Here is a 26610-nt window from a genome sequence, read left to right as displayed (position 1 = left end):
CAATAACCAAATGCTCAGCGAGACACATGCTTCCTGTCTATGCTAGAACGCGCATGCCTAGAGTGCGCGAATGGTCACATGATACACGTTTTTGGTGGCGTAGTGTGGACGGAGATATGTTCAGAAACGCTAGGTGAAACTCTAGTGTGGACGCGGATCGTTTTTGATCTAAAACGCCGTTTTAAAACTAAAATACACTAATGTAACCGGGGCCTCAATTGAGTCAAATCAAGTGATTTAAATCTTCAAGATCCGATTCCTTGAAATGAGCTAATAAATCTCTGATCGATCTTTTAACGTAGGTTGATCCCCTACGCATACACACTCTAGGACATCACACACTTATTTTACATCTTGTTAAAATAGGTCTCTGCGTGCTAGCAAAATAAACATTGCAAATTCTGATTTCCTGCGGACCTCACAGCAGCGAACAAGACACAAAGACTACGATGTCATAAAAAATAAGTTCCTTTAATAATACACACTTAAAATATGAACTGCAGGTAGTAGTGTGAGGTGTCCTTACGTGAGAGCCGCATGAGCGCGACTAACGGTGACGCTGGAAATTCATGTTGGACTGAAACACGACTGCATTCATAGAACTGAAAAAGCTTAAGTTAGATGAGCAATTAACAGGATGGGGGGGGAGGATTGAGGGAGGGGTAAGAGCATTTCTGTATGTACGCGTAGAAATCCAGTCTCTGTGTTGTGATAAGCCGCTAACTACAAATTTAAAAAATAAAGACACATTTGGCAACATAATCAGTGTTTCAAAGGGAGCTTGAAATATTACCTAGATGTGGCACATAATCCAAAAGAAATGAGGTTAATGAGCTACTGGGTTCTTCTCCGTACTCGGATGTGTCCTTTCTATTAAAAGTGTGCCGACATGCGCACAATTACACGACGTTTAGGGGACGAGTCTGTTTGTGGCTGCTGCAGAGACACTCCTTCCAGAAAGAGTGCGAGAAAGCAAAAGATGAGTCAGGGGGGAGGGGGACAGCGAGTGCTGTTTTTCATCATTGCTGCTGAGGGAAGTGGAGGATGAAGGGAAAAAATAGAGAAGGCCCGCATCAGAGGTGCTGCTGAAGGAAGTACAGTAGCATTATCTCGTAGTGCTCTCCGGACTCGGGACAGCGGATGCTGTGTCTTTCGTTGGGGTAGATCTGCGGAGAAGACATGTAATTGTTTATGTGGTTGAGGATAATAATACAAAAACAATTATTTAATGCTCCGTTTTCAAACCTGTAGCTGATATGGCTTTCCTGCACGGATGAGTTGAGACACCAGGAAGTTGGTGTGGAAAAAGTGCACGTTTTCATCAAGGAACCCATGTAAAATCAATAATCGGTTTGGCCTTCAGGAGAAAAAAAAAAAGCAAAACACTAGTTAGAACAGTGAAAATACATTTTCTGAATAACCTTTTGCATGTTTTCTACTATGTCTGATTAATTGTTTAGACATTTCAGTGTGTATTAGGACAGGGATTCTCAAGATAAACTTAAATATTATACTATACTTATTTGAATTCATTATTAAATGTCATAATAAAATGATCAAAGTAATGGCATTTCCTGTTTTCTGTGACTGAAAAGGCTAATTTGGTGCAAAAACAGCCTCACTATTACAGACATGTGGCTTAAACTTCCAACCGATGTGCGTCTAGAACTACGTTCTCAGTTGTGTAAATTAAACCGTCACGCAAATGTAAAAGTAAAATAACCATTTGATAAAAGTTTAAATAACCAGCTCGAGCGTGCCTCACATCCGCGACCCGTACTGTATCACACAAGTCACAGTGCTCTCTCTGTGTGTGAACACTTTAAAATATCTGCATAGTTGTCTAAAGTAATGTCCAACAAGTGTTTTATAGTGGACATGCTCAGAGGATCTAGCGAGACTTGGTGGTGTTTCAGTAGTGAACAGCTTGTTCACCATTCCTGTCAGCAAACTCCAATAATGTCCGTCTACAAACCAAACCATGTTCAGATTGATGCGTTTCAACAGATTTGTATGTTTTTACTGTGTTTTACATTTCTTTTTTTATTTTTAATGGATATGAATAGTAGATCAATAGATGATTAGTAGTCAGTCTAACTCAAAGCAGAAACTGTTGCTTTGCCATGTCCTGTTGTCCAGTCAGGTTCATTTATTGAAGAAAAGGCCCAAATACTCAGCAGTTCTAAAGAATAACTGAAGTGAAGAATTCAGGACCTTTAAACCTGTCTGTTTCTTTTAAATATTAAAATATATATTATTATATTTTATATTATATTTAAATATATATTTATAATGTTTCTTATTTTTAATGATTTTAAAAAAGAGATTAATAGAACGCAAAAGAAATGTTTTGACAATAAATAAAGCTTTAAAATGCATTTTCTCGAGACAATCAGTTTGGGCCTTCAAAAAAATTTCAGAGATGGAGGTGGGCCTCCAAGTGAAAAAGTTTGAGAACCCCTGCATTATAGGTTGCACCAACTATTCGACTATGTGTGTGTGTATATATGTATGTTACATACACTGTATAAAAAGACATATAACCATGTTAAAAAAAGTCAGATGTTAACGTGACTGAACTTTTCCTCTTTTAGGTAAGTTAGGCAAATCACATTTGTTTCTGTTATGCTTAATAGCAGAATAATGAGAGAGAGAGAGATTTTATTGAGAAACTGTTATAACTTTTCTTGAAAGTCAAGTTTGCATACAATAAGAGTATTATGCCTCTAAAAAAAGTTCAGGTGATGGTGTCAAGGTTTTGGAAGTTTCTGATTAGCTTATTGACAGCATTTGAGTTTATTGGAGGCACAACTGTAGAAAAGTATTTAAGGGAAACCTCAAACACACTGCTTCCTTGTGTGACAACATGGGAAAATCAACAAGCCAGAACCAACAAAAAAAAAAAGCCAGATTACAATTTGCTGAATTCTGGGGGGGAAAATAGGAACACCATCCCAACTGTGAAGTATGGAGGTGGCAGCATCATGTTGTGGGGCTGTTTTGTTGCAGGAGGGACTGGTCCACTTCACAACATAGATAGCATCATGAAGAAAGAGCATTATGTAGAAATACTGAAGCAACATCTCAAGACATCATCCAGGAAATTAAGACTTGGCCACAAATGGGTCTTCCAAACAGACCATGACTAGGCCCATACGGAATCTGCGGGCGCAGAATTCTGCAGATTTTCCGCAGAATTCCGTAGATTTCTGCAGATTTTTAGCCCATTATTAATTCTGTTTATTTACTTGAGTAAATGTGTAAATTTGAATTTATTCAGTTTTTATTCAGTAATTTATTACTTTTTATTTCATATATTAAGGTGTAAGTTATGATACTCTGTTGGATACTCCCAAAATAATTCCGCAGAAATCCGCAGATTTTTACCAAAATTCTCAGCAGAAATAGCAAAAAACGTCCGCAGATTCCATCTGGCCCTGACCATGACCCTAAGCATACTGCCAAATTAGGTAAAATGTGTTTTAAGGACAACAGAGTGAATGTTTTGGAGTGGCCATCACAAAGCCCTGAACTCAATTCTATAGAAAATTTGAGGGCAGAGTTGAAAACGCTTGTGACTCAGTTACACCCAATTCTGTTAGGAATGGGCGAAATTCCTTCAAACTATTGTGAGAAGCTTGTGGCACGATACCCAAAACATTTGACCAAAGTTATAAAGTTTAAAAGCAAAGCTAAAAAAATACCAATAATATGTTTGTAAACATTTGACTGTCTAGAAATTAATAAAAAAAATCTCAAAAAAAAAAAACTTCTCTCATTATTCTGGCATTTAGCAAATGTAAATCATTTAGGTAAAAATGGGTAAGTTTCTTTTTTTTGGAGTGTAGGTAAACTTATGGTTTCAATTGTATGTATGTATGTATATATATATATAACAGTATATATATATAAATTACTGAATTACAGCACTGAAGCATTGAAAATCTTCAAGCAATTCAAGATGCTAATGTTGTTACATCAAGAACACATAAGCAGGGTGAAAAAACATGTCCTGTCCTCTGGCCTGAATGGCAGTAACTCACTCATTGGGAAGTTTGTCGACGTGCAGGGCGACAGAGCCTGCCTCATATCCCTGCTGGTTATTTTCAGGCACGTCCATGTAGCGTTCTGTGTAGCCAGTATCATATGCCATCCACACCGTCACAGGAGCTCCTGCTATGGCCACCTGGAATACAGAAGACGTGTCTTGCTTAACACATCATAAAAATAAATCAGCTACTGATTATTTGCAGGTATCCAATCCACAGCTACTACATTTCTGTGCAGAATCGTTAGACAAGTTGTATTGATAAGGATTCATTTGAATGAACTACAGTGCTCTGGAGCTCTTGATAATTTTGTTGCTAATCTAAAATGTTAATAAACGTCAAACCTGAATATTTAAGGCATTATTAAAAGAATATTTGTGTGTGCACAACTATCAGGCCACTATCAGTGTGCAGATATTTACGCCATTAAATGAGACTGAAAATTTCCCATCTCACCCACAGCCCAAATGACTTTGTTCGTCGATGTCTTCGACATTAGATTAGGGTGCATCAGGTTAAGATGCACGTTAACAATCGTCGTGACATAAACGTTGTATTGCCCATTGTAAACGCCTACCCTGACCTGATGCTGAAGATATTGGCAAACAAAATAGTTTTTACAGGGTTTTAAGGCACAAATAGTGTTTTTGGAGCTGTGTTTGTTTACAGCTGAACCACTGAAGTCGCATGGAATAGTTTTTGGTTCCATTTCTTGACATTGAACATCTCAGGACCTGTGCTCAGGTGTTCAGTGCCTGTTATTAATCTATCAATAGGTCCATCAATCTGATGACCATCACAGCCAATCACGGTCATTTCTGTTGAGCATGTGATCAAAAAGGCCAATCAGTTGTGATTAAGAACGTGCTCAAATATTAGCGGGAAATTGAGGTTTTTAACATTTCAGTATTGATTTACACCGAATTTGATACTTCTGACAAAACTACTTCATCCATTTGTCACTGTTTATTTAATTAGGTTAGCAACACCCATCTTCCAACAATCCAAACGGTTCCCAAAGAAAATCATGCATTGCCTACATTTGTTTTTCTAATTTCAGGACTGTTTCAAGTGGATATACACTCACCGGCCACTTTATTAGGTACACCTGTCCAACTGCTTGCTGACGCAAATTTCTAATCAGCCAATCACATGGGAGCAGCTAAATGCATTTAGGCATGTAGACATGGTCAAGATGATCTGCAGCGGTTCAAATCGAGCATCAGAATGGAGAAGAAAGCTGATTTAAGTGACTTTAAATGTGGCATTGTTTTTGATGCCAGACGGGCTGATCTGAGTATTTCAGAAACTGCTGATCTACTGGGATTTTCACGCACAACCATCTCTAGGGTGTACGGAGAATGGTTTGAAAAAGAGAGAATATCCAGTGAGCGGCAGTTCTGTGGAAGCAAATGCCTTGTTGATGCCGGAGGTCGGAGAAGAATGGCCAGCCGATAGAAAGACAACAGTAACACAAATAACCAATCCTTACAACCGAGGTCTGCAGAAGAGCATCTCTGAACGCACAAAACATTCAACCTTGAGGCAGATGGGCTACAGCAGCAGAAGACCACAGCGGGTGACACTCCTGTCAGCTAAGAACAGGAAACTGAGGCTACAATTCACACAGGCTCACCAAAATTGGACCATAGAAGAGTGGACAAACGTTGCCTGGTCTGATGAGTCTCAATTTCTGCTCCGACATTCAGATGATAAGGTCAAAATTTGGCATCAACAACATGAAAGTATAGATACATCCTGTCTTGTATCAACAGTTCAGGCTGCTGGTGGTGGTGTTATAGCGTGGGAGATATTTTTTGATTATTCACTTTGGGCCCATTAGTACCAATTGAGCATCGTGTCAACGCCACAGCCTACCTGAGTGTACTGTGTACATGTGATAAAACGCAAATAATCTCAGACTGGTTTCTTGAACATGACAACGTGCTCAAATGGCCTCCACAGTCACCAGACCTCAATCTAATAGAGCACCTTTGGGATGTGATGAAAACTGCATGATGCTATCATGTCGAAATGGACCAAAATCTCTAAGGAATACTTCCAGTACCTTGTTGGATCTGTGCCAAGAAGGATTAATGAAGTTCTGGGGTTAAAAAGGCGTTCAACCAAGTACTGGTAAGATATACCTAATAATATTTCTGGTGAGTTTATGTCACGATAGAGGAAAAAGGACAATCTTAACTCTTAATCTTAACTTCCGTTTTATGGCGACTTTAAAATCAGTGTCAACAACCAGTCATAACCCTAACCTAACGAAACCTAACCCTAACATCTAAATGTTTAGCTCTGGTGGCTTCAAGACCTTGTGCTTTGGTCTTGGTGACTTACGAGTACATTTCAATACTCCTAACTGATTTAGGAGCTAGTTCTAACACTAAAATTGAAAGTCATAAATTTAGAATGGAGACCTATTATTTTTAAGATATCGCCCTGATTCAGCAAGCTTGTATCTGCTCTTAGCAGTGGCGTAGCGGACAGGCCCGCAGGGCACGCACCGCGGTGGGGCCCCGCGTGATTAGGGGGCCCCGCGTCGTCGCAATTCTCAATAATTGGAAAATCCAGCAACCGCAATAATCAAACTCTTGGGAACAACTGTGGTCGGAACAAAAGTTCACAGGTCTGTGCTCTCTAAACACCTCTCAACTTCATTGGACTACTTCATTCTGATTGCTTGCCACCGAATCGCTTTCGGTTAGTGATCGCTCCTCAGTTTGTGAAGGCTTCCCTGCGTTGTCGCTCCACCCCGCCTCCCTTCCCCGCTCCTTAATTTGTGATCGCTTCCCCGCGTTGTCGTCCTCCACCCCACACCCACCAAAAAATCTCTGATAGTCAAAACATGTTAAAAATTGTTTATATGTTATATATGCATTAATAACAGTCAGGAAAAAGTGTTTTATGTAAATTTAGAACCACGAGTCCACATATATGGACATATTTTTTTCTCTAAAAATACATCATATAAAAAGATTATACTTAGGTTTTATACTAATTAGGTTCTAATAAGCCCAAATAGCAAAGAGAAATACAAAAATGCATGTAAATACACCTTAGGCCTTAAGAGGGTAAAGAAACACTCCACACTGACCTAAAATTAAACAGTTGAGATTTGAGATAATTGAGATTCATTTTAAAATCCTCTTTTAGCTTAGCATAGATCATTACACCAGACTAGACCATTAGCATCTTGCTAAAAAAAAGACTGATAAAAAAAAAAAGCTTTGATAATTTTCCTATTTAAAGCTGGACTCTTCTGTAGTTACATCAGGCACAAAGACCGACAAAAAAGTTGCTATTTCAGGGCAGATTTGGCAAGAAACTACTTTTTTTTTTGAGTAAGAAGATAATGGTCTAATTTCATTCAATGTTTTATGCTAAGCTAAGCTAAAAGTCCTCCCACCACACATGGAGATCAGCTAAATGGATTAAAAAAAGGTCAAACCTAAGTTTAATTACCTGTAGGGGACAAAATAGTGGAATGCTCCATTAATATGCGTTTTACTATTAGCAGTCAACATGCAAGCTAATAGACAAGTAGTGCAAATCTCACCTTGAAGATGTTTGGTCGGTGAATGAGGCCCATGAGAGAGAGGAATCCACCGTAAGACCAACCATGGATCGCAACTCGACTCAAATCTATGAACTTGTACTTCTCAGCCACAAACTGAAGCCCCTCCACTTGATCTTCGATCTCCACCTGCCCCTGAGGGTTGAGAAGAACATAACAATACTTCTATTATTATTTTTAATAATATTTTAATATTATAATATTAATATTTTAAACCTCACTTAAAGCCTATTTAATGTTTTTTTTACCTACAACCATATGAAATACTAATAAAATATACAGTTGAAGTCAAAAATATTAACCCCCTGTATATATATATATATATATATATTTTTTTTTTCATTTATTATTATTATTTATTTTTTCCATTTTCTGTTTAAAAGTTTAAGAAACCCTCGAGTACTTTATTGAGGTTTTAATAGATTTGTGTGTGTGGGTTGAGCATCACTTAAGACACATGTGTCAATTACAAGGCCCGCGGACCAAATGCGGCCCGTCAAAAACATTCAATCAGGCCCGACAACATGTTTTGGTAATGAAGTCCAAGTGGCCCGTGCTCACTTTCAATATTAGGTCTGTGACAATTACAATAATGAGACACAGGTGGTGCTGTTGCGCTGTTCCATGCTCACTAATTTTGACGTTAGCATAACGTTACACTAAATGAAAACAAGGTCAAATATTTCTGGGACTAGCACAAAGTCTAAAAACTGCCTCACAGACCACCATATTGGGTCTGAAATAGTTCAGAGTTGTAGGCATCGACAGTTGGCATGGATCATTTCATGATTAGGTTGCCTTTTTAAAGCTAAAAGAATAAGTTTAATAATACAATATCAGAAACCATCTGCCCTGCTAAAAAGACCAGCACTGCTGGTCACCAGCAAGACCAGCATATGTTGTGTTTTGGTGCTGGTTTGCTGGTGACCAGCATGGAATGCTGGTGTTATGCTGGAGACCAGCATGGGATGCTGGTGCTATGCTGGTGACCAGCATACTAACACCAGCATACCATGCTGGTCACCAGCATATGTTGTGTTTTAGTGTGGTATATCAGTTGTTGGCATTTTGTTTTATCATCAGTTTTTTTTCTGAATATGAAATTGTTTTAAAAGTAGACTACTGAGACCTTATTTCATGTTGTGAGAGAGATAAAGCCTGCTGTGACACAAATTAAATGTAAAACCTGACTATTTTGATAAATGTGGTTTATGAAGTGTTATAGAGATGTTATACAGTTAATACACTTTTATTTTCTCCAATAAAAAAAAAAATGTATATGTACGGCCCTTGACTTTACTCACAACACTCAGTGCGGCCCTTACCAAGTTTGGATTTGACACCCCTGACTTAAGACAATGTTAGCACTCGTCAGCTTTAACGGGGTATATGCCGAAGCATGCTAATAGGACTTTTAATTTGCCAGTAACCTGGGTTAAGCGCTTCCGGCGAATTGAATGCCAATGCAAAATCCGGTGCGTTTAAGGTCTGTTTTCTTTAAAAATCAGCGATCTCCACTGGCTGAGTGATATCCGATTTAAAGTGGTTCTCAGATTGTACAAGAAACACTGCATTAAATTACATTTCCCCCGCCATATCTTTATAATATGAGCATTTATTTTACCCCAGTATATTCAATGGAGCTTCTGCGTTAGCCTGCCGATTCTGATGGGCGCGTGCGAGTAAACAGCTTTTTGTCTTGTTTTACGCTTGAGCAACTAAATAAAAGCTAAAGTTTATTTAACTGAATGTATTTTAATGACATTACAACATCGATGCTGTATAAGTAACCGTATAAAATGGAAAAAAGTTCTCAATAACAGGTCACCGGAAGTGTATCAGCATGGGAACAGCACTAGCTCGGCATATACCCTATTGCGGGTAAAACTGGATAATTTTGAGCTTTTGTCAGCTAATTTCTTCTTCCGGGTTTAAAATATTTTTTTAATGGTATACATATACAAGTATATACATATATACAGGGTGGGCCATTTATATGGATACACCTTAATAAAACGGGAATGGTTGGTGATATAAAGGTCCTGTTTGTGGCACATTAGTATATGTGAGGAGGCAAGCTTTTCAAGATGGGTGGTGGCCATGGTGGCCATTTTTAAGTCGGCCATCTTGAATCCAACTTTTGTTTTTTCAATAGGAAGAGAGTCATTTGACACATGAAATGTATCCGCTTGTTAAGTGGTGATGTGTTGGTGACGTATGTAATACTGTTTCCGGGTCCAAGCCGCCACTCATTTGAGTTGAGAAATCATTAGTTTATGATCACTTTTTATTCATAACACACATTAAAGTTAATTTTATATAAAGTCATAGTATACACAACAATCTCTGGGTTTGCTGCATATTAAACACCAACATTTTAACTATTTATAAAAAAATGAATCACTTTCTGGCCATTGGATATTAGGCATGGACATATATATTGCGATCGTGATTTTCGTAAGTATTAAATATTTAATACTATCTTTAATAGCTTTGTAAACGTTTATAATTACCATTTCATGAGTCTCCCCATTCAGTTGAATAGAGGGCTTGGACCCGGAAGCCACTTCACTTGACGTCACACTTAACAAGCGAATTGGCAATTTCACAAGAAAACAATGGTGTGCTTGGCTTTAACCTAATTTTAATATTTCCTGAGTTATTTACAAGTTTCTGACCACTCATAAATGTGTTCAATGTGCTGCCCTTTGTGTTAGTTTGTCAATGCAATCCTCTTCTCCCACTCTTCACACACTGATAGCCACACCGCAGGAGAAATGCCAGCACGGACTTCCAGTATCCGTAGTTTCAGGTGCTGCAAGCACACCATTGTTTTTCTTGTGAAACTCCCAATAAGTTTGATGTGTCAAACGACCCTCTTCCTATTGAAAAAACAAAAGTTGGATCCAAGATGGCCGACTTCAAAATGGCCACCATGGTCACCACTCATCTTGAAAAGTTTGCCCCCTCACATAAACTAATGTGCCACAAACAGAACATTAATATCGCCAACCATTCCCATTTTATCAAGGTGTATCCATATAAATGGCCCACCATGTATATATACATACACATCCACGCACACACACACAAATAAAAATAATAACCCAGGATACAATCATCGATTACAGCGGGGGATCAGTACCAGAAAAAAAATCCCCCATGAAAAACATCAAATCGTTATTTTTGTTTTTAATTTGCATTAAAGAGTTTTTCAAATAACTTGTAGCTTCATTTGCGCTCTTCATAAACCTATGGGTGATGTCACGTTTACTACCTTCATATTTTTTTACAGTCTATGCTTTAATATCAACCAATAATTAATCAAAGCATTATTCAAATTCCAATGCTAATTCATTTACAAACTTAACAAGACATATAAGTGACCTCCATTAAGCAGTGATAGAAATATGAGTTAGGCTAATTCAGTCTCTGACCGTGAGTTACATCTGGGATCATGTGGCTGAGTCGGTGTGAGCTGTCACTCGGTAATCATTTTAACGCCTTTCATAACCAATCATTCAGGCAACTTAAATCGCAGCATGATCATATTTGCGTCTATATAAAGCATTTAGGCAAGCTGTTTTCAGCACATGCTGTCTGACCTTTTAAAAGAGGGTGATAATCCGTTGAATGTGAGACTGTTTATCATCTCAAGTTCAGACAGCAACCACAGGACAACAGATCACAGCTCATCTGATAAATACTGATTACTAGTTGCACTTGGTTTTGGCTGGCTTTACACAATTAATATTGGTACGCGTGCTACCAAAAGGGCTTTTATTTGTCTTTATAGAGATTGTTTTAGGTGACATTTCCCCAAATGATGATATGACTTTTTACAGTATTTCCTAAAATATTTTTTCTTCTGAAGAAAGTCTTGTTTTTTTTATTTCGGCTAGAATAAAAGTATTTTTAATTTTTTTTAAAAACATTATACGGTCAATATTATGAGCCCCCTCAAGCAATATTTTTTTGATTGTCTACAGAACAAACCACTGTTGTACAATGGTTTGCCTAATTACCCTAAATTGCCTATTTAACCTAGTTTAGCCTTTAAATGTCACTTTAAGCTGAGTATTTAGATGAAAGATTAAAGATGCTTTCACACGTAGACTTTTGTTTCGGAACCTGTCTCGTTTGCCCAGTTAGTGCGGTTCGTTTGGCATATGTGAATCCAGCAATCGCGCTCAGATCCGCGCCAAATCGACAGGTCTGGATTCGCCTGAATGAGGTGGTCTCGGAATTGAAACGAACCCTGAAGTGGATTGATTGTTGTGAGAAAGCGATCCGATCTGTGCCTGGCTATATCACAGTATATTATGGATATGTAATAGGCATACGGTTATATGAAGAGAGAATGATGAGTAGGGCGGGATGTCATTCCTATCGGTAAATGTGCGTTTCATGTCAAATACGAAAGTGAAAGCATGCTAAACTATTAAAGAGAGCTGTTTATCCGTTAGGAACATTGACCGAACTGCAGTCTAGCCAAGGACTCTATGTAAGAGAGTCTTACCTCTGATTTATATTTGGTGATGATGTCTGTGGGCGTCTCCATTTAAAATGAAACTTTCCGCTTATAATGTCTTTATGCCCATCGGCATAAATTAAAATAAGAACGCATGACAGCTGAGCGGGACTCTGCAAAATAAACCGTGAAACTCTGACCAATGTAAGGATAGTTAACTTACACGTGACTTAGCTCTTTTGGTCCGTTTAGACACTTTGCCGTGTGAAAGCGAACCACACCAAGAATAAAGAGCAACACTGTAACTATTTTAATTCCTGTTTCGGAACAAATGAATCGATTCACAGGTGTGAAAGCACCCTAAAAGTGATTTTAATAAATCAGTTATTAGAAATGAGTTATTAAAACTATTATGTTTAGAAATGTACAAAAAACTTTTCATTAAACATAAACGTGCAGTAGGTGATTGTCTTCAGAAACATTTTTTGTTGTGCTGGTTGAAAGTCTCTCCACAGTCCAATAGTACTGATTACAGTAAATGCTCTAAATGTGTTAATACGTATTTTTATATTTGGTGTAAGGCATAAAACTAAAAAAACATTCATCCAATTAAATATTGTCAGGTAGACAACTCCCATAATTCCGATAAGTAGCCCAAACAGTCTGTCAGCAAATGTAGATTCGGACATCTGCGCATCTATTAACGCTGATCCGCCATTCACGCGTGCCCGCCTGCATGAGCGCAGTGCGTTCAAGAGACAATCACAGACGCGGTGAAATCAAATGCTGAATTGAAACTTTTGAAAATCCTGAATTAATATTGGAGTTACTTTTGCAAACTGGAGGAAGGACGACACCATGGCTGAAGTATTACTGTTAGACAGGTAATGTTCTGTTTTAAAACTATTTTAGTCAGGCTAAGCTTGTTAGATTGTGTTGAATGAATGTAATGAATGGATTATATGCACAGACGTGTTGTTCAGCCACTGAAATCTCCCGGTGAAAGATTGATGCGATTATTTTCAGTTTCATAAGGTCCTTTTACTGCATCGATTATGTCGATTCGGTAGAAAATGTAAAAAAAAAATTGTACAATTGTACATGCTATGTACAAAAAATTTTACATAGCAGCGACAACTGTAGTGGCTTTTGTGCTGGAGGAACATTTTTGTTCTTTTTTTTTATTGCGTTGGCTATGGAACAAAATCAATGACAAAAGTATTTAATTGCTTGTTGTTAAAAGCTTGTTAAATAGCACAAATTAAAAAATAATAGACCGAACCAACAAGTGCTTGCATTTTAATGACTTGAATTCCAGGGTTTGTTTTTTTAGGTCCTGAAATTTAACAAAGCTGTTTATTTAAGCTGTAAATAGTTCATCTGAAATTCTTTCACACACGTTTCCAAACTTATAAATTCAATAATTCATATTAATTTTCCAGATTTCACTTACAAAATATTCAATACTCTTTAAAAATGCAATGTATAATATTCAATAAGGCAATTTTCAGTTCAGTTCAAATATTCACTCCCATAAATTCATTGGTTCAAATTCGATTAAAGATCGTCAGCTGATTTTTCAACAGTGGGTGGAGATAGAATAATTAATATGCACTATTATGGCGTATCCAAACTATGCTATCCGAACCCTGCCCAGGCCCTTTTCCCGGATCGTTTGAAAAGTGTTCTGAAGTGTGCTCTGAATCAGGCTCAGGCATGGTTCACTTGGCTGGCCCTAGCCCGGTTGGACGAGCTGTGCCAAAGCTTGGTTCACTTGGGCTTTGGCACGATACGCTTGTGTTCGCAAAACATGCTTGAGCCTGAAACTGACAGCGAGACGTGACTTTTACGGGATTGTTTCATATTGATTAATTAATCACTCTTACTGTTTAATGAAAACAATCTGTCGTATTTTATTAAAGACGCAAACCCCTTACTGCACGACAGCTGCACCTTCAGCAAACCCTCTAATACCTGCAGCACGAGGACTTTATGATTGTTTATGAGTGCCAAAAGTAGCTGATCTGTTCTGCGAAATATTTGACTGCGTGTCACTGCATATTAAACGACTAAAACAATATAACTAAAGCAATCTCCACTGTGCTGAGCGAGAGAGCTTACTGAACAGCTCATCATCGATGACGTAAGCGTGCCCAGGCCCAAATGTGAGTGCGGGCCGTCGGAGGAGACGGGAGGGGGGACAAGCATGCTTCGACCCGCTATACATAGTGTGAGTACGCCCTTCTAGAAACGTTCTAGAAACTTTCCTCTGGCACAAAAGCCCCTTTAGGTATGCCCAGGGATGGAGTGGGACTCATTTTCAGCCCTGGAGTTTCAAGCCAGACCGGCCCACCTCAGTTCACGACAATTTATATTAAAATAAGGTCAATTCTAATTCAGTTCATAATGACACTTTAACGTCTTTTTCAAGAAAACAGCTGCTTTAGAAATTCAAATGTCCAACAACCCTAACAGTATTGTATGTCTTAAAAAAATATATATATATATTAATTAAAGAATTAATTTCATAGGTGGGATTCGAACACAGGTCAGTGGCAGCGCAGCGCAACGTGCTTTCCACTGGACCACAATGGCGTTATTTTAGCACGATTAAAAAATATTCAACTGTGAACGGCAAGACACAGTATTACTTTCCTTTGATGGCTTAATCATTTTCTCCCCTTTTTAGATTTCTGATCAAGTTATGTCAGATTTAATGTAGTGAATCATCTGATTTTCATTGAGCAGGTGTGTTATTCAATAATATTAATTATTCAAATTCTTATAATCACTAAGGTGCCGCTGTTTGGGGTCGAATAATTATAGTTACATCATCATTAACGTTAGTTAACCTGCAGGCTGCAAGCTCACGGGGCTGCGAGAAAAAAAAATATATAAAAAAAGCAGAGCTGCGGCAAAATAATGAAAAAAAAAGTGAGGCTATGGTCAAATAAATAAATAAATGAAAAAAAATGTGACTGCTGAGAGTGCATGCAGATATGTACACCAGCCCTCACGGCCAAAAAAACGGACCGGCCCACCGGGAATTCTCCCGGTTCTCCCAATTAGCCAATCCGGGCCTGGGTATGCCTGATATCGGCAGTTCTTTGTTAAAAATTTAGATTTTTATGCATAAAGTCAGAGATTAGACAGTGAACTGTATTTACCATTTTGTTTTTAAGAGCCCCCTCAAACTTGAGGCCTCTTTGGCAGGATCCTCTTCCGTCAATGACCACCACTGCATAACCCAGAGATGCTAACGTGTTCAGACGCAGATACTTCACACCCTTGTAAGAGTTGTTTACTAACTGCACCTATATTTTAAATAACAAAGCAAAAAAAAAACAATGGAAAAATGTTAGAAGACATACAGGACTTGGGATGCAACCGTTAAATGGATTTAACTAAATGAATAGTTATATCACATATTCAATATCACACCGAAAAATGTATGTTTAAAGCTTACAAAAAAAAAACAAAGAAAAAAAACAAAAGCAACATATTACAGACAACACAATATAAAAGCAAGAAAGGTATTCAATGGTTTTCTTTCAATGGCCCGTGACCTGCTGAATCCATATATCTGAATTAGTTAAATATACTTGGGAACTAGATCAATTAAGTTTCCAGTTACTGACAAGATCAGTCAAATGAATGTTAATACTGTAACTCTCTGTTATAAGGTTAGAGGTCATGTTTTTAGTTTAGGTAACATGTAGGTAACATAGGAATGCACCGAATTTTCATCTGAAAGAGATAAATCTAGGGCTGGTATTGCGGTTTATCACATCCAAAATAAAAGTTTGTTTTGACATATATGTCTGTGCATTTTATATATACTGTTGAAGTCAGAATTATTAGCCCCAATATTTTTTCCCCCAATTTTTGTTTAACAGAAACAAGATTTTTTTTCAGCACATTTCTAATCATAATAGTTTTAATAACTCATTTCTAATAACTGATTTATTTTATCTTTGCCATGATGACAGTAAATAATATTTAACTAGATATTTTTCAAGACGCTTCTATACAGCTTAAAGTGACATTTAAAGGCTTAACTAGGTTAATTATGTAGGTTAACTAGACAGGTCAGGGTAATTGGGCAAGTTAAAAAGGAAGAAAATTTCAAAGCGGGCTATTAATTCTGACTTTAACTGTATCAACGACATAATATGTTACTTAATATTAGTTTGTAACTTGTAAATTGAGAACTCACAACACCATGACAACCAAGCAACAGCAACAAAAAAAAGAATTTAAATGAGCATTAGATGTAGCGTTACATGGACATCGTAAAAATAAGACCTGTGCTAAAATATTTAAGACCTAGAACAGCGCATTTAAGACTTTAGGCCTGAAATTTTATTTAAATTTTAGACTTTTTAAGACCTCGCGGAAACCCTGTTAAATTAAAAGACTAAACTGTATTCTTATGTTGTGAAGTCAAAGATAAAATTGTGTTTGGAAAGCATCGTCAATGCTATCAAGTTGAACCAAATCAATGACATGATAAATGTAAATGAATAGAACCAGTTTAGGTTCACACCAATACACTATAATAACAAGAACAATACCAAATTTACCACCCTGCCCTAAGCGCTGCATTACAAACAAATTGCATAAAAGATTGTTTACATTTTTTTGCAATTTGATGCAAAGATTATAAAACAAATTATAGCTTTATAAATGTATGGACAGTTTTGGTCAAATAATAAATAATATTAAAAACTTTCAAGGATTTGATATGCATCTACAACTATTACACCTATCTTGTAAAACGGATCCGTTGTACTGTGCATTTTACTAAATATCTACAGTTACACTCTTTGCCCAAAACCAACCTGTGGGCCGCCATACACAAAGAGGATGGTGGGGTGTTTTTTGCCTGGTTTCAGGTTGTGTGGTTTGTACAGCATTCCATAAAGACGAAAACCGGAACTGGCGGGAAAGCTAAAAATCTCAGGAGGGATATAATCAGGCCGGCAACCTGCAAAACACACACAAACACACACCAAAATCAAACACGGTGTTGCTTCATCTGTTATTCGTTCCCACTGCTGTGACATCATCATGACTTCATCCTGCCCTGCACTGATCACAAATTATTCAACATTTAAATACAAGTTAAAGAAATGGCTAACAGCGAATCAAGTTTGTAATCATGTGTTAATCTTCTCTCTTGTTTTTGTATGAAATTGTTATTGATTTTTTGTGTGTAATTTTAGTGATATTTTATGTGTAGTAATGGGTTTTGATTTTAGATTGTCTTTTTAAATCTGGCAGGGGGCAACAGATGAAAATTAGCTCTTGTGGCTAACTCTGGCTTATTTACAGTTGATTAATGAGAAAAAAAGTGAAATTATAAAAAAATCAAATCAAATCTAAATTAAAATTGAAGTCTCACCTGTGGCCTCCATCATGCTGGCCCAAAACTCTGGCTCTTTATGCAGCGGGTCACTGTCGGCACCCGTTAGCTTGTAGACGTGAACGCATGGAGGGGTGCTCACGTTACTGTAGTGGCTAATGAACATGTCAAAGTTCTATATTAAAACAAAAAAGACACACATAGTGGCAGCATGTTATGAAAGTCTGTTTGGCTTGAATTTGTAAAACATACAAACAAACAAACCTACATGCATACAAGCATACACACTAGGGGTGTAACGGTTCACAAAAATCATGGTTCGGTTGGATACAACACAGTGGTGTCACGGTTCGGTACATTTTGCTTAGCAGCAAATAAAACAAATCCTTCTTTATACTCAAAACCAAAAAGCTTCCTAATTAAAATAAATGTAATAATGTAGTAGCTAAACAAATAAAAAATAAAAGAACAATTTAGTTTTTATATGGAACTTCAATCTATTTTTCGATACAGAAAAAAATAAAAAAAATTAAATCAGAGAAATCCTCTGGCTTTTTTCTATTGTATTAAAACTAACATAACAAAAGTTTTATCTTGTTTTTTTTTTCTTTTACTTTAATCAGTGAAAGAGCTATACTTTCGGGGTTTCTGCTTAGCAGCAAATAAAACAAATGCTTTTTTATACTCAAAACCAAAAAGCTTCCTATTAAAAATAAATGTAATAATATAGTAGTTAAACAAATAAAAAATAAAAGAACAATTTAGTTTTTTATGGAATTTCAATCTATTTTTAAGTTGTTTTTTTTCAGAAAAATATGAGTGTCCACCTTCTCTTCAGAGTTAAATTTTTTTAACGTGTTAATTAATTAAAATTAATCGAATGCGTTAACGCACTAATTTTGACAGCGCTTATATATATATATATATATATATATATATATATATATATATATAGACATATACACACACACACACACGTATATATAGACACACACACACACACACACACACACACACACACACACACACACACACACACACACACACACACACACACACACACACACACACACACACACACACACACACACACACACACACACACACACACACACACACACACACATATAAATATGTATATATATATCATCAAGGCGGAGTTGTTTTATCTCCGTTTGCAGAGTTATTTTATTTTACTTCGTTATAAACAGCAGACACGTGCAGAAGGAGGGGTTGGGTGCTGGAGCGGCTGCCTTTTTTTCCTCTCGGCGAAAGTTCTCCCTCTTTAGCACACGGATCCCCTATGCCCAACACACGTAACACTATTCAGCTTCGCGATCAACCCGTGTCCCAATCGTTAACAAGCACTAGTTTTGCCTCCAAAATCTTTTTCAAAATGAACAACCAAGTTTTTTGTAGTGAAGTAATTGCCCTGTGGGCTATTCTACTATGCTGCTGACGAGTAGAGGATGTTTGCAGCACAGAATGATGACGCATGTCGCTCGAATATTATGTAAAAGTCACATGAAATCCGACATAACTGTTTACACTGCGGTCGCATTGCAAAACATCAGATCTGTGTCTGATTTAAGACACATATGAAAGTGGCCCAGATCTGACCTGAAATTCGGGCCACATTTTGGCTGCAGTATGAACGTAGCCTTAGTGTCTCCTGCCACAACAACAAAAACAACCACGCACACACACACACACACATACGCATGCACACAAATTAACAAACCAACCTGGCTAACAGAGCAGCTGTGAGAGAAGCCCGGCTTGGTGAGTCGGACAATTTCTCCAGGAGATTCGTAGCTCACAACATAAAGGTGGTGCTCAAGTGGAGTATCTTTCGTGCCCTGGAAGTACACCAGTTTGGTTTCTTCATTGACCCAGATCTGCAAATGAAGACAACGCCAAATGGTAAACAGTAGGAAATGGTGTACACATGTACTTGTTTTCAACACCTACAACTAAAGAATATATGATTCATACATTAACGGTTCCCAATTCGTTAAAAACATTGAACATCAAACCTTTGAGCCGTGTCTGGCTAAGACTTCCCACTCTCCACTCGTTAAAGCCACTTCCTCTTCTGTCGAGCATTTGAAATCATCTAAACAAACAAAAAACATTCTTTACTCACATATATATTACCTCTCGGTTTAGAAACACAAGGCAGAATATACTTTAAGCTAAGATCTTTTTCATTTGTCATTTGAGGGCAAAAAGGTCACAAAAAAGTGACTTTGTAGTGTGTTCAAACACTCCCCAGCGCTGTAGTGGGTGGTGTTGTAAAGGTGTGACCCCTGTCGAAACGGAGAACTTCATATTTTGATTTACTTTGCTCTGAAATGTATTCTTGTAAAGTGGATTAATGAAGAACCCCCCAGTTTAAATCAATGTCTGCTGGCATTCGGCAACATAATCCCACTTGAGGCATTCTCCACAGTTTTGAAGCAAAGCCTTTCCTATTTTATCGGTCCTGGGATCCCTTCTTTGATTATCTGGGAACCTCCGAGTCTCTAAGACTAAAAGCTTGTCTGTTATGCCCTTTTCACACGGGGCTTCAGCGTCAGCGCTTCCCATTTACTTTGAATGGATGACGTCAGGCGTTGCCGAACTGCATTGTAGATCCGTCGGCGCCGCTTCAGAGGCGTTGCTCGCTGCAGAAGTTGGGACTAATTCAACTTTTCAAGCGCTGACGGAAGCGTCAGCCAATCAGATCGCTGTATGCAAATACACCAGCTAGACAGTGTCCTATGGCTGACTGAATTACATTGGCTGACACTGCTATGATGATCGCGGCAGCCCCAGCTTCAGACACGCCTTCAGTCAAGTCTTTGACGCTGAAGCCCCGTGTAAATGGGCCGTTAGACTCAGTCTGGGCAAAAGAAATGTAATCTGCCTTTTTGTAAATTTATTTTGTATATTATGTCCTTATTTTATGTATTTGTTTTGTTTATTTAATTCCAATTTAATTTATTTTATTCATGTGGGAGTCAGGACTCAAATCAAATGAATGATGGATATTATCTTATTACTCAATGTAAATTTCTGACATGTTTTTGCACTAAAAACGTTTAATAAAAATATATTTGAGAAAGGGCTGAACCCCTTTGAGTGAAAAGAAACTCCCACAAAAAGCTGTGTCATTAACTGATGAAACTAACTTTGCTTTAGATGGATTTAGTTTGAAATGATGCCATTTCAGTTAAAGAGCCACTATCTTGTTTTTTTTTTAAATGACCTTCTATGCAATGTGTAACAGAACTCTATGAATGAAAACATCTAGCTGAGGTTTAAATCAGAAAAGAAAGAAACATTTTTTAAATCAGAAATTTTTTTAAAGAAAGGGGACAGCTGTGCTGATGCAGTGTGAATACCTATGTTATCATCTAAAAATGCTAATTAAATTTATGCTCAAAACTGGATTAATCCCATAGACGACGTACGAATAAAGCAGCGTTTCCATCCAACAAGTCAAAGAGAACAAAATCGCCTCTTCCAGATTAAGGCCCTGTTTACACCAGTGCGTTTTAGTTTTAAAACGGCGTTTTAGAATGAAAACGATCCGCGTCCACACTCGCGTTTTACCCAGCGTTTCTGAACTGCTCTCCGTCCACACCAAAACGCTGAAAACGCACATCACGTGACCACACACACTTTGGCAATCGCTGGAGCCCATCTACCCAGATGAGAGCTCTGCTAGTCGGACTTCTCATCAAGCATCTCCCGCTGGATCTAATCTCACTATATTTATTAAACGTGATATTTCATTCATCTTGTTGCCTTTATCTAACAACATATTCACTGACTTTGGTCATAGGAATCTATTACTTGTTCTCAGGTGTTTTGGCTAAGCGCAAAGATAAGTTAATGATTAATGAAACCACGTAGCCTACATTCTGTATATTGACTGATCGCTTGCCTTTATTTCCTATAATGTATAAACCTATTGTATGTTATACTTTTATAATGGCCATTATCGATTATTAAAACTGATATTCAGCAAAAGAGAGGGTATGTTTCGTATTTTCACTGAAATTGAAAGGAGGCAGTTGTTATCGGCTCCGTTTTGTTATAAATATCCACACTGTGAAGATGACGCTCATATATGCAGCACGACGCCTCAACATTTCTGCTGTCTGTTTAGTTGTTAATATTAAAATGAAAATAGGCAGTTCCTTATATCATGTTTACATTTTATTGTTGAGAAAGTGAAACAACGTAGCCAGGGTGATGTGAATGAAGTTATAAAGTACACTGTTCCCTGTGAAGATTTACCCGTGTCCTCGGTATGTTTTCCATATCAAACTGAGAAGAAGAGACTGCAGCCTTGATCAAACTTGCGAAGTCTGAACTTACACGGAGAAGATTCAGGACTGAACTGTGTGTTAGGCTACTTAATATTGAGGAAAAGCCCCAATCAGAGAGGCGAATGTCTGCAGCCCCGCCTCCGTTTTCAGATGTCTCCGTCTTTCCCCATCCACACTGAGACGGAGCAGCAGCGTTTCAGAATGAAAACGGCCTCTCCATCGTTTTCGAAACGCTCCGTTTTCGGCGCTCGAGAACTCCGGCGTAGTGTGGACGGATGGCGTAACCGTAGCAAAACTTATGCGTTTTCAAACTAAAACGCACTAGTGTAAACAGGGCCTAAGTAAAAACAGAATTTGCTGCGGTAGGAGAAGCTGCGCGAATACATTATCTTCATTTAAAAAATGACTTGCGCCTCAGAAGGCAATCCTGACACGCAGTGAACGCACGGTGGCGTTTGAAGGTGCGAGACACGGAGTGCAGATGCTTCTGACAATTCTGGAGGTCATTAATAATATAATAACACTAATACTGAAATGGTTAGGGCATTTGAGAATGACCAAAACAACACTTTAGATGTTTTACAATGTGCTCGGCCTGCTGGTTTTGCTAGTCACACACATTTTCCAAATGTATGGGCATCATTGCATTTCCATCTACCGTTTCTTATGTGCATATCCAAAAAGCTCATAAAAATGCAAAAACAAAAAGAAATTTGGTCCCACTTTATATTAAGTGGCCTTAACTAATAAGTACTTACACAAGAATTAATAGTTTGTTACAATGTACTTATTGTGTAAATACATGTATTTACTGTGTACTTATGCATGATTAAAATACCTGTATGTAATTACATCTGTCATTAAATTCTGTACTTACATTTGTAAATACACTGCTGACCATTCCCTACACCTTAACCCACCCTTAAACCTACCCATTCCACCAAACCTGTCCATAACCCAACTCGTATCCCAACTCAAGAGCACCACAAGTGTTCTCAAATACATTATGAACACAGTAAGTACATTGTATTTATGTTTTGATGCAAGTACATAGTAGTTAAGGACACTTAATATAAAGTGGGACCAGAAATTTTCATGTTGGGGTAACCAATCCCTTTAAGTATATCAGAGCCTTTAATATTCTTTCTATGATCAGTTCTCTACACGTTAGCAACAGCTCAAGTGTCTGACCTTCTGAAGGACTGTATTCTCTGGACCACTGATGGCAGCCTGGCTTCAAGAGACTCGTTATTCTGTACAAATGGCAGAAGCCTGTTTGTGACTCGTTCACCCACAGGAAGCTGATCTTGTCGTTAGATGTTTGAATGAAGGGATAGAAGATATCATGGACCTGTTGGAAACGAAGCAAGAGATTACAACGGAAATAAACCAGGATTGTTTGAAAGGGCACAATACAATACAATACAATACAATACAATACAATACAATACAATACAATACAATGCAATGCAATGCAATACAATGTTCTGCAAACTAACCTTTGGCTTTGGAAAAAAAATTGGTCATTTATCAGATCAACACTTTCAAGCATGACAAATGGGATCAAGATAATATCATAAATGATTTTTGGCTTCCAAGACTTTTATTAAACCAACTAAAAATTTCACAGTAATATGGTACAATAATACTACTTTCCACAGCTTCCACAAATATTCTGCTGTTATTAATTATTTATTTTCATCAGTGCAATAATACTGTAAATACAAAGTATTTCAGATATTACAATTACGTCTAAACAGTGGATCGGGAAAGTATTCGTAGCGCTTCACTTTTCCACATTTTTTATGTTACAGCCTTATTCCAAAAATTTTTAAAATGTATTTATTTATTTAAAATTCTACACACAACACCTCATAATGACAATGTGAAAAAAAGATTTTTTGTAATTGATGCAAATTTATTAAAAATAAAAAAAACCTGAAAAATTACATGTACATGAGTATCCAAAGCCTTTGCTCAATACTTTGTTGATGCACCTTTGGCAGCAATTACAGCCTCAAGTCTTTTTGAATGATGCCACAAGCTTGGCACACCTGTCTTTGGGAATTTTCACCCATTCCTCTTTGCAGTACCCCTCAAGCTCTGTCAGGTTAGATGGGAAGCGATGGTGTCGAGCCATTTTCAGATCTCTCCAGAGATGTTCAATAGGATTTGGGTCTGGGCTCTGGCTGGGCCACTCAAGGACATTCAGCGAGTTGTTGTGAAGCCACTCCATGGATATTTTGGAGGTGTGCTTCAGGTCATTGCCCTGCTGAAAAATGAACTGTAGCCCGAGTCTGCAGCAGGTCCCAGCAGGTCTTCATTCAGGATGTCTCTGTACATTGCTGCATTCATCTTTCCTTCTATCCTGACCAGTCTTCCAGTTCCTGCTGCTGAAAAACATTCCCACAGCATGATGCTGCCACCACCATGCTTCACTATAGGGATGGTATTAGCCTGGTGATGATGTGCCTGGTTTTCTCCAAACGTAACGCCTGGCATTCACTCCAAAGAGTTCAATTTTAGTCTCATCAAACCAGAGAATTTTGTTTCTTATGGTCTGAGAGTCCTTCAGATGCCTTTTAGCAAATTCCAGGCGGAAGTGGCTTCCGTCTGGCCACTCTACCATACAGGAATGACTGGTGGATTGCTGCACAGATAGTTGTCCTTCTGTAAGGTTCTCCTCTCTCCACAGAAGAATGCTCGAGCTCAGACAGAGTGATCATCGGTTTATTGATCACCTCCCTGACTAAGGCCCTTTCCCCCGATCACTCAGCTTAGATGGCCAGCCAGCTCTAAGAAGAGTCCTGGTGGTTCCAAACATCTTGCACTTACAGATGATGGAGGCCACTGTGCTCACTGGAACTTTCAGAGCAGCAGGTATTTTCCCTAGTCTTCCCTAGCCTTGTGCCTCCAAAAAATCCTGTCTCGGAGGTCTACAGATAATTTCTTTTGTCTTCACCCTGGGACCTCATATAGACAGGTGTATGCCTTTTCAAATCAAGTCCAATCAAATGAATTTACCACAGGTGAACTCAAATGAAGCTGCTGAAACATCTCAAGAATGGTCAGTGAAACACAATGTACCTCAGCTCAATTTAGAGCTTCACGGCAAAGGCTGTCAATACTGATGTACATGTGATTTTTCAGGTTTTATTTTTAATAAATTGGCAACAATTTCAAAAGCTCTTTTTTCATATTATCATTATGGAGTATTGTGTGTAAAATGTTGAGGAAATAAATAAATGTAACTCCATTTTGGAATAAAGCTGTAACATAAAAAAAAGTGGAAAAAGTGAAGCGTTATCAATGCTTTCTGGAAGCACTATAATCGTAAAAATTACAATGACATAAAACTACAAATCCATTTACGCTTCATTCATCTTATTCAGTTAAAAGCTTAAAATGAATTTAACCCATTTATATATTTCTTTATAAAAGTGTTGTTTTTATTGACAAGTTTTTAAAAATAAACTAATTTTATGACAAAGCTGATCTTTCCAGCCATGACTGTTAAATCAAACATGCTCAATATGTGATTAACATGTGGAAAGCTGTTTTGTGGTACGTCCTTGATGTATAAAACAAACAGAAATGATTTGGAAACATTTATATAAAAGATGTCACTTTTGATAAGTTTTATGCATCCTTCATAAAAGTATTTCAATCTTGTATTTCTTATTTATAAACTCAAATCTGAAATTTTATGGCATTCTACATGGTACATATTTCATACACGTGACACGTGCTTTTGGTTTCTTTTTTTTTTTTTAAATAACTACTAAATTAATTTAGGTCCTGATTAGGCCCGATAAAATCTCTTGAGATTTATTGATGCATCTTACGTTGATCCAGATGTCAGTGATCTCCTCGTAGATGATGAAAGGCTGGACTCCTTCAGGCATGGCCTCCACATGCTCCTCCCACTGCGGATCATCCACACTCACAGGTATGAAGAGCGCCGGTGGTAACAGCACTAACTGGAGCTTCTGTTGACTGCGGTCTAGTAAAACTGCCCAAGCACTGTGAGGAGAGAAAATTTTACAATTATGTTCATATCGCAATATATATCTCAGAAAAACAAAATATTGCAATCTTAGATATTACCAATATTGTGCAGTCGTAGTTCATATATATTTATATAGATAACATACATTAATTGATTCCTAGATTTTGTATCTATGTAATACTATCTAATATATATATATATATATATATATATATATATATATATATATATATATATATATATATATATATATGGGATGTACAATTACGTAGTTTATTGGCTTAAAGATATCGGCCTAATTTAGACATTGGATCGATAACGATAATCTTAAAACTAGCATTTATCAGCCGATAACATATGTATATATATATTTGATTTAATAAATATATTGAATTGAGTCCATTGTGTGGTGTGCTCAGATATTGATTTTGTTTCTTAAAGGGTAAACTAATAATAAACTAGGATTGCATATAGAGTAATTCTGCAGTCTTGTGGCCTGGTCGCAATTAGGCATGGGCCGGTATAAAATTCTGACAGTATAATAACCTTGGGTAAAGATACCACAGTTCCACGTTTTCTTGTATATTGTAATTACTGCTCTAAAATATGTTCTTTTTAAATGTCTGGGTAAAAAACAACAACCTTTTCCCTATTGAACATGGCATTTCATTTTTAACATTTAAAATATTTTAAAAACAATAAATGTCAGGCAAAATAATTTAAGAAATCATTCACTTCTGCTGTGTTAATTAATTTCAAAAACACAGATTTATTTTCAACTTGAAAAGGCATCATTGGATATCTTTCTTTC

General features: G+C 37.4%; 1 protein-coding gene across 4 annotated transcripts in view; it reads right to left on the bottom strand.

Annotated features, from left to right (window-relative positions):
- Positions 1 to 452: 452 nt before the first annotated feature.
- Positions 453 to 26610, bottom strand: part of dpp9 (dipeptidyl-peptidase 9) — a 44885-nt gene continuing 18727 nt past the window's right edge. For 2 of the 4 annotated variants that reach the window (XM_087263897.1, NM_001077313.2), the window contains exons 11-21: positions 25636 to 25813; positions 22982 to 23141; positions 19508 to 19587; positions 19217 to 19369; positions 17511 to 17646; positions 16948 to 17093; positions 15274 to 15420; positions 7618 to 7770; positions 4044 to 4186; positions 1246 to 1357; positions 453 to 1166 (exon numbers count right to left, since the gene is read on the bottom strand). In XM_087263897.1, coding sequence (XP_087120023.1) covers positions 1074 to 1166; positions 1246 to 1357; positions 4044 to 4186; positions 7618 to 7770; positions 15274 to 15420; positions 16948 to 17093; positions 17511 to 17646; positions 19217 to 19369; positions 19508 to 19587; positions 22982 to 23141; positions 25636 to 25813 — 1501 coding nt within the window. In that variant the 3' untranslated portion in view covers positions 453 to 1073. Of the gene's footprint in view, positions 1167 to 1245; positions 1358 to 4043; positions 4187 to 7617; positions 7771 to 15273; positions 15421 to 16947; positions 17094 to 17510; positions 18365 to 18964; positions 19370 to 19507; positions 19588 to 22981; positions 23142 to 25635; positions 25814 to 26610 lie in introns of those variants that run through there. The other 2 variants (XR_015497270.1, XR_015497269.1) reach the window with 2 other exon arrangements.

The sequence above is a fragment of the Danio rerio genome, chromosome 8, assembly GCF_052040795.2.
Source record: "Danio rerio strain M-AB ecotype USA chromosome 8, GRCz13ab, whole genome shotgun sequence".
Taxonomy (NCBI): domain Eukaryota; kingdom Metazoa; phylum Chordata; class Actinopteri; order Cypriniformes; family Danionidae; genus Danio; species Danio rerio.
Note: the sequence above shows the minus strand (reverse complement) of the source record. Positions and strands in the feature narration are given on the sequence as shown.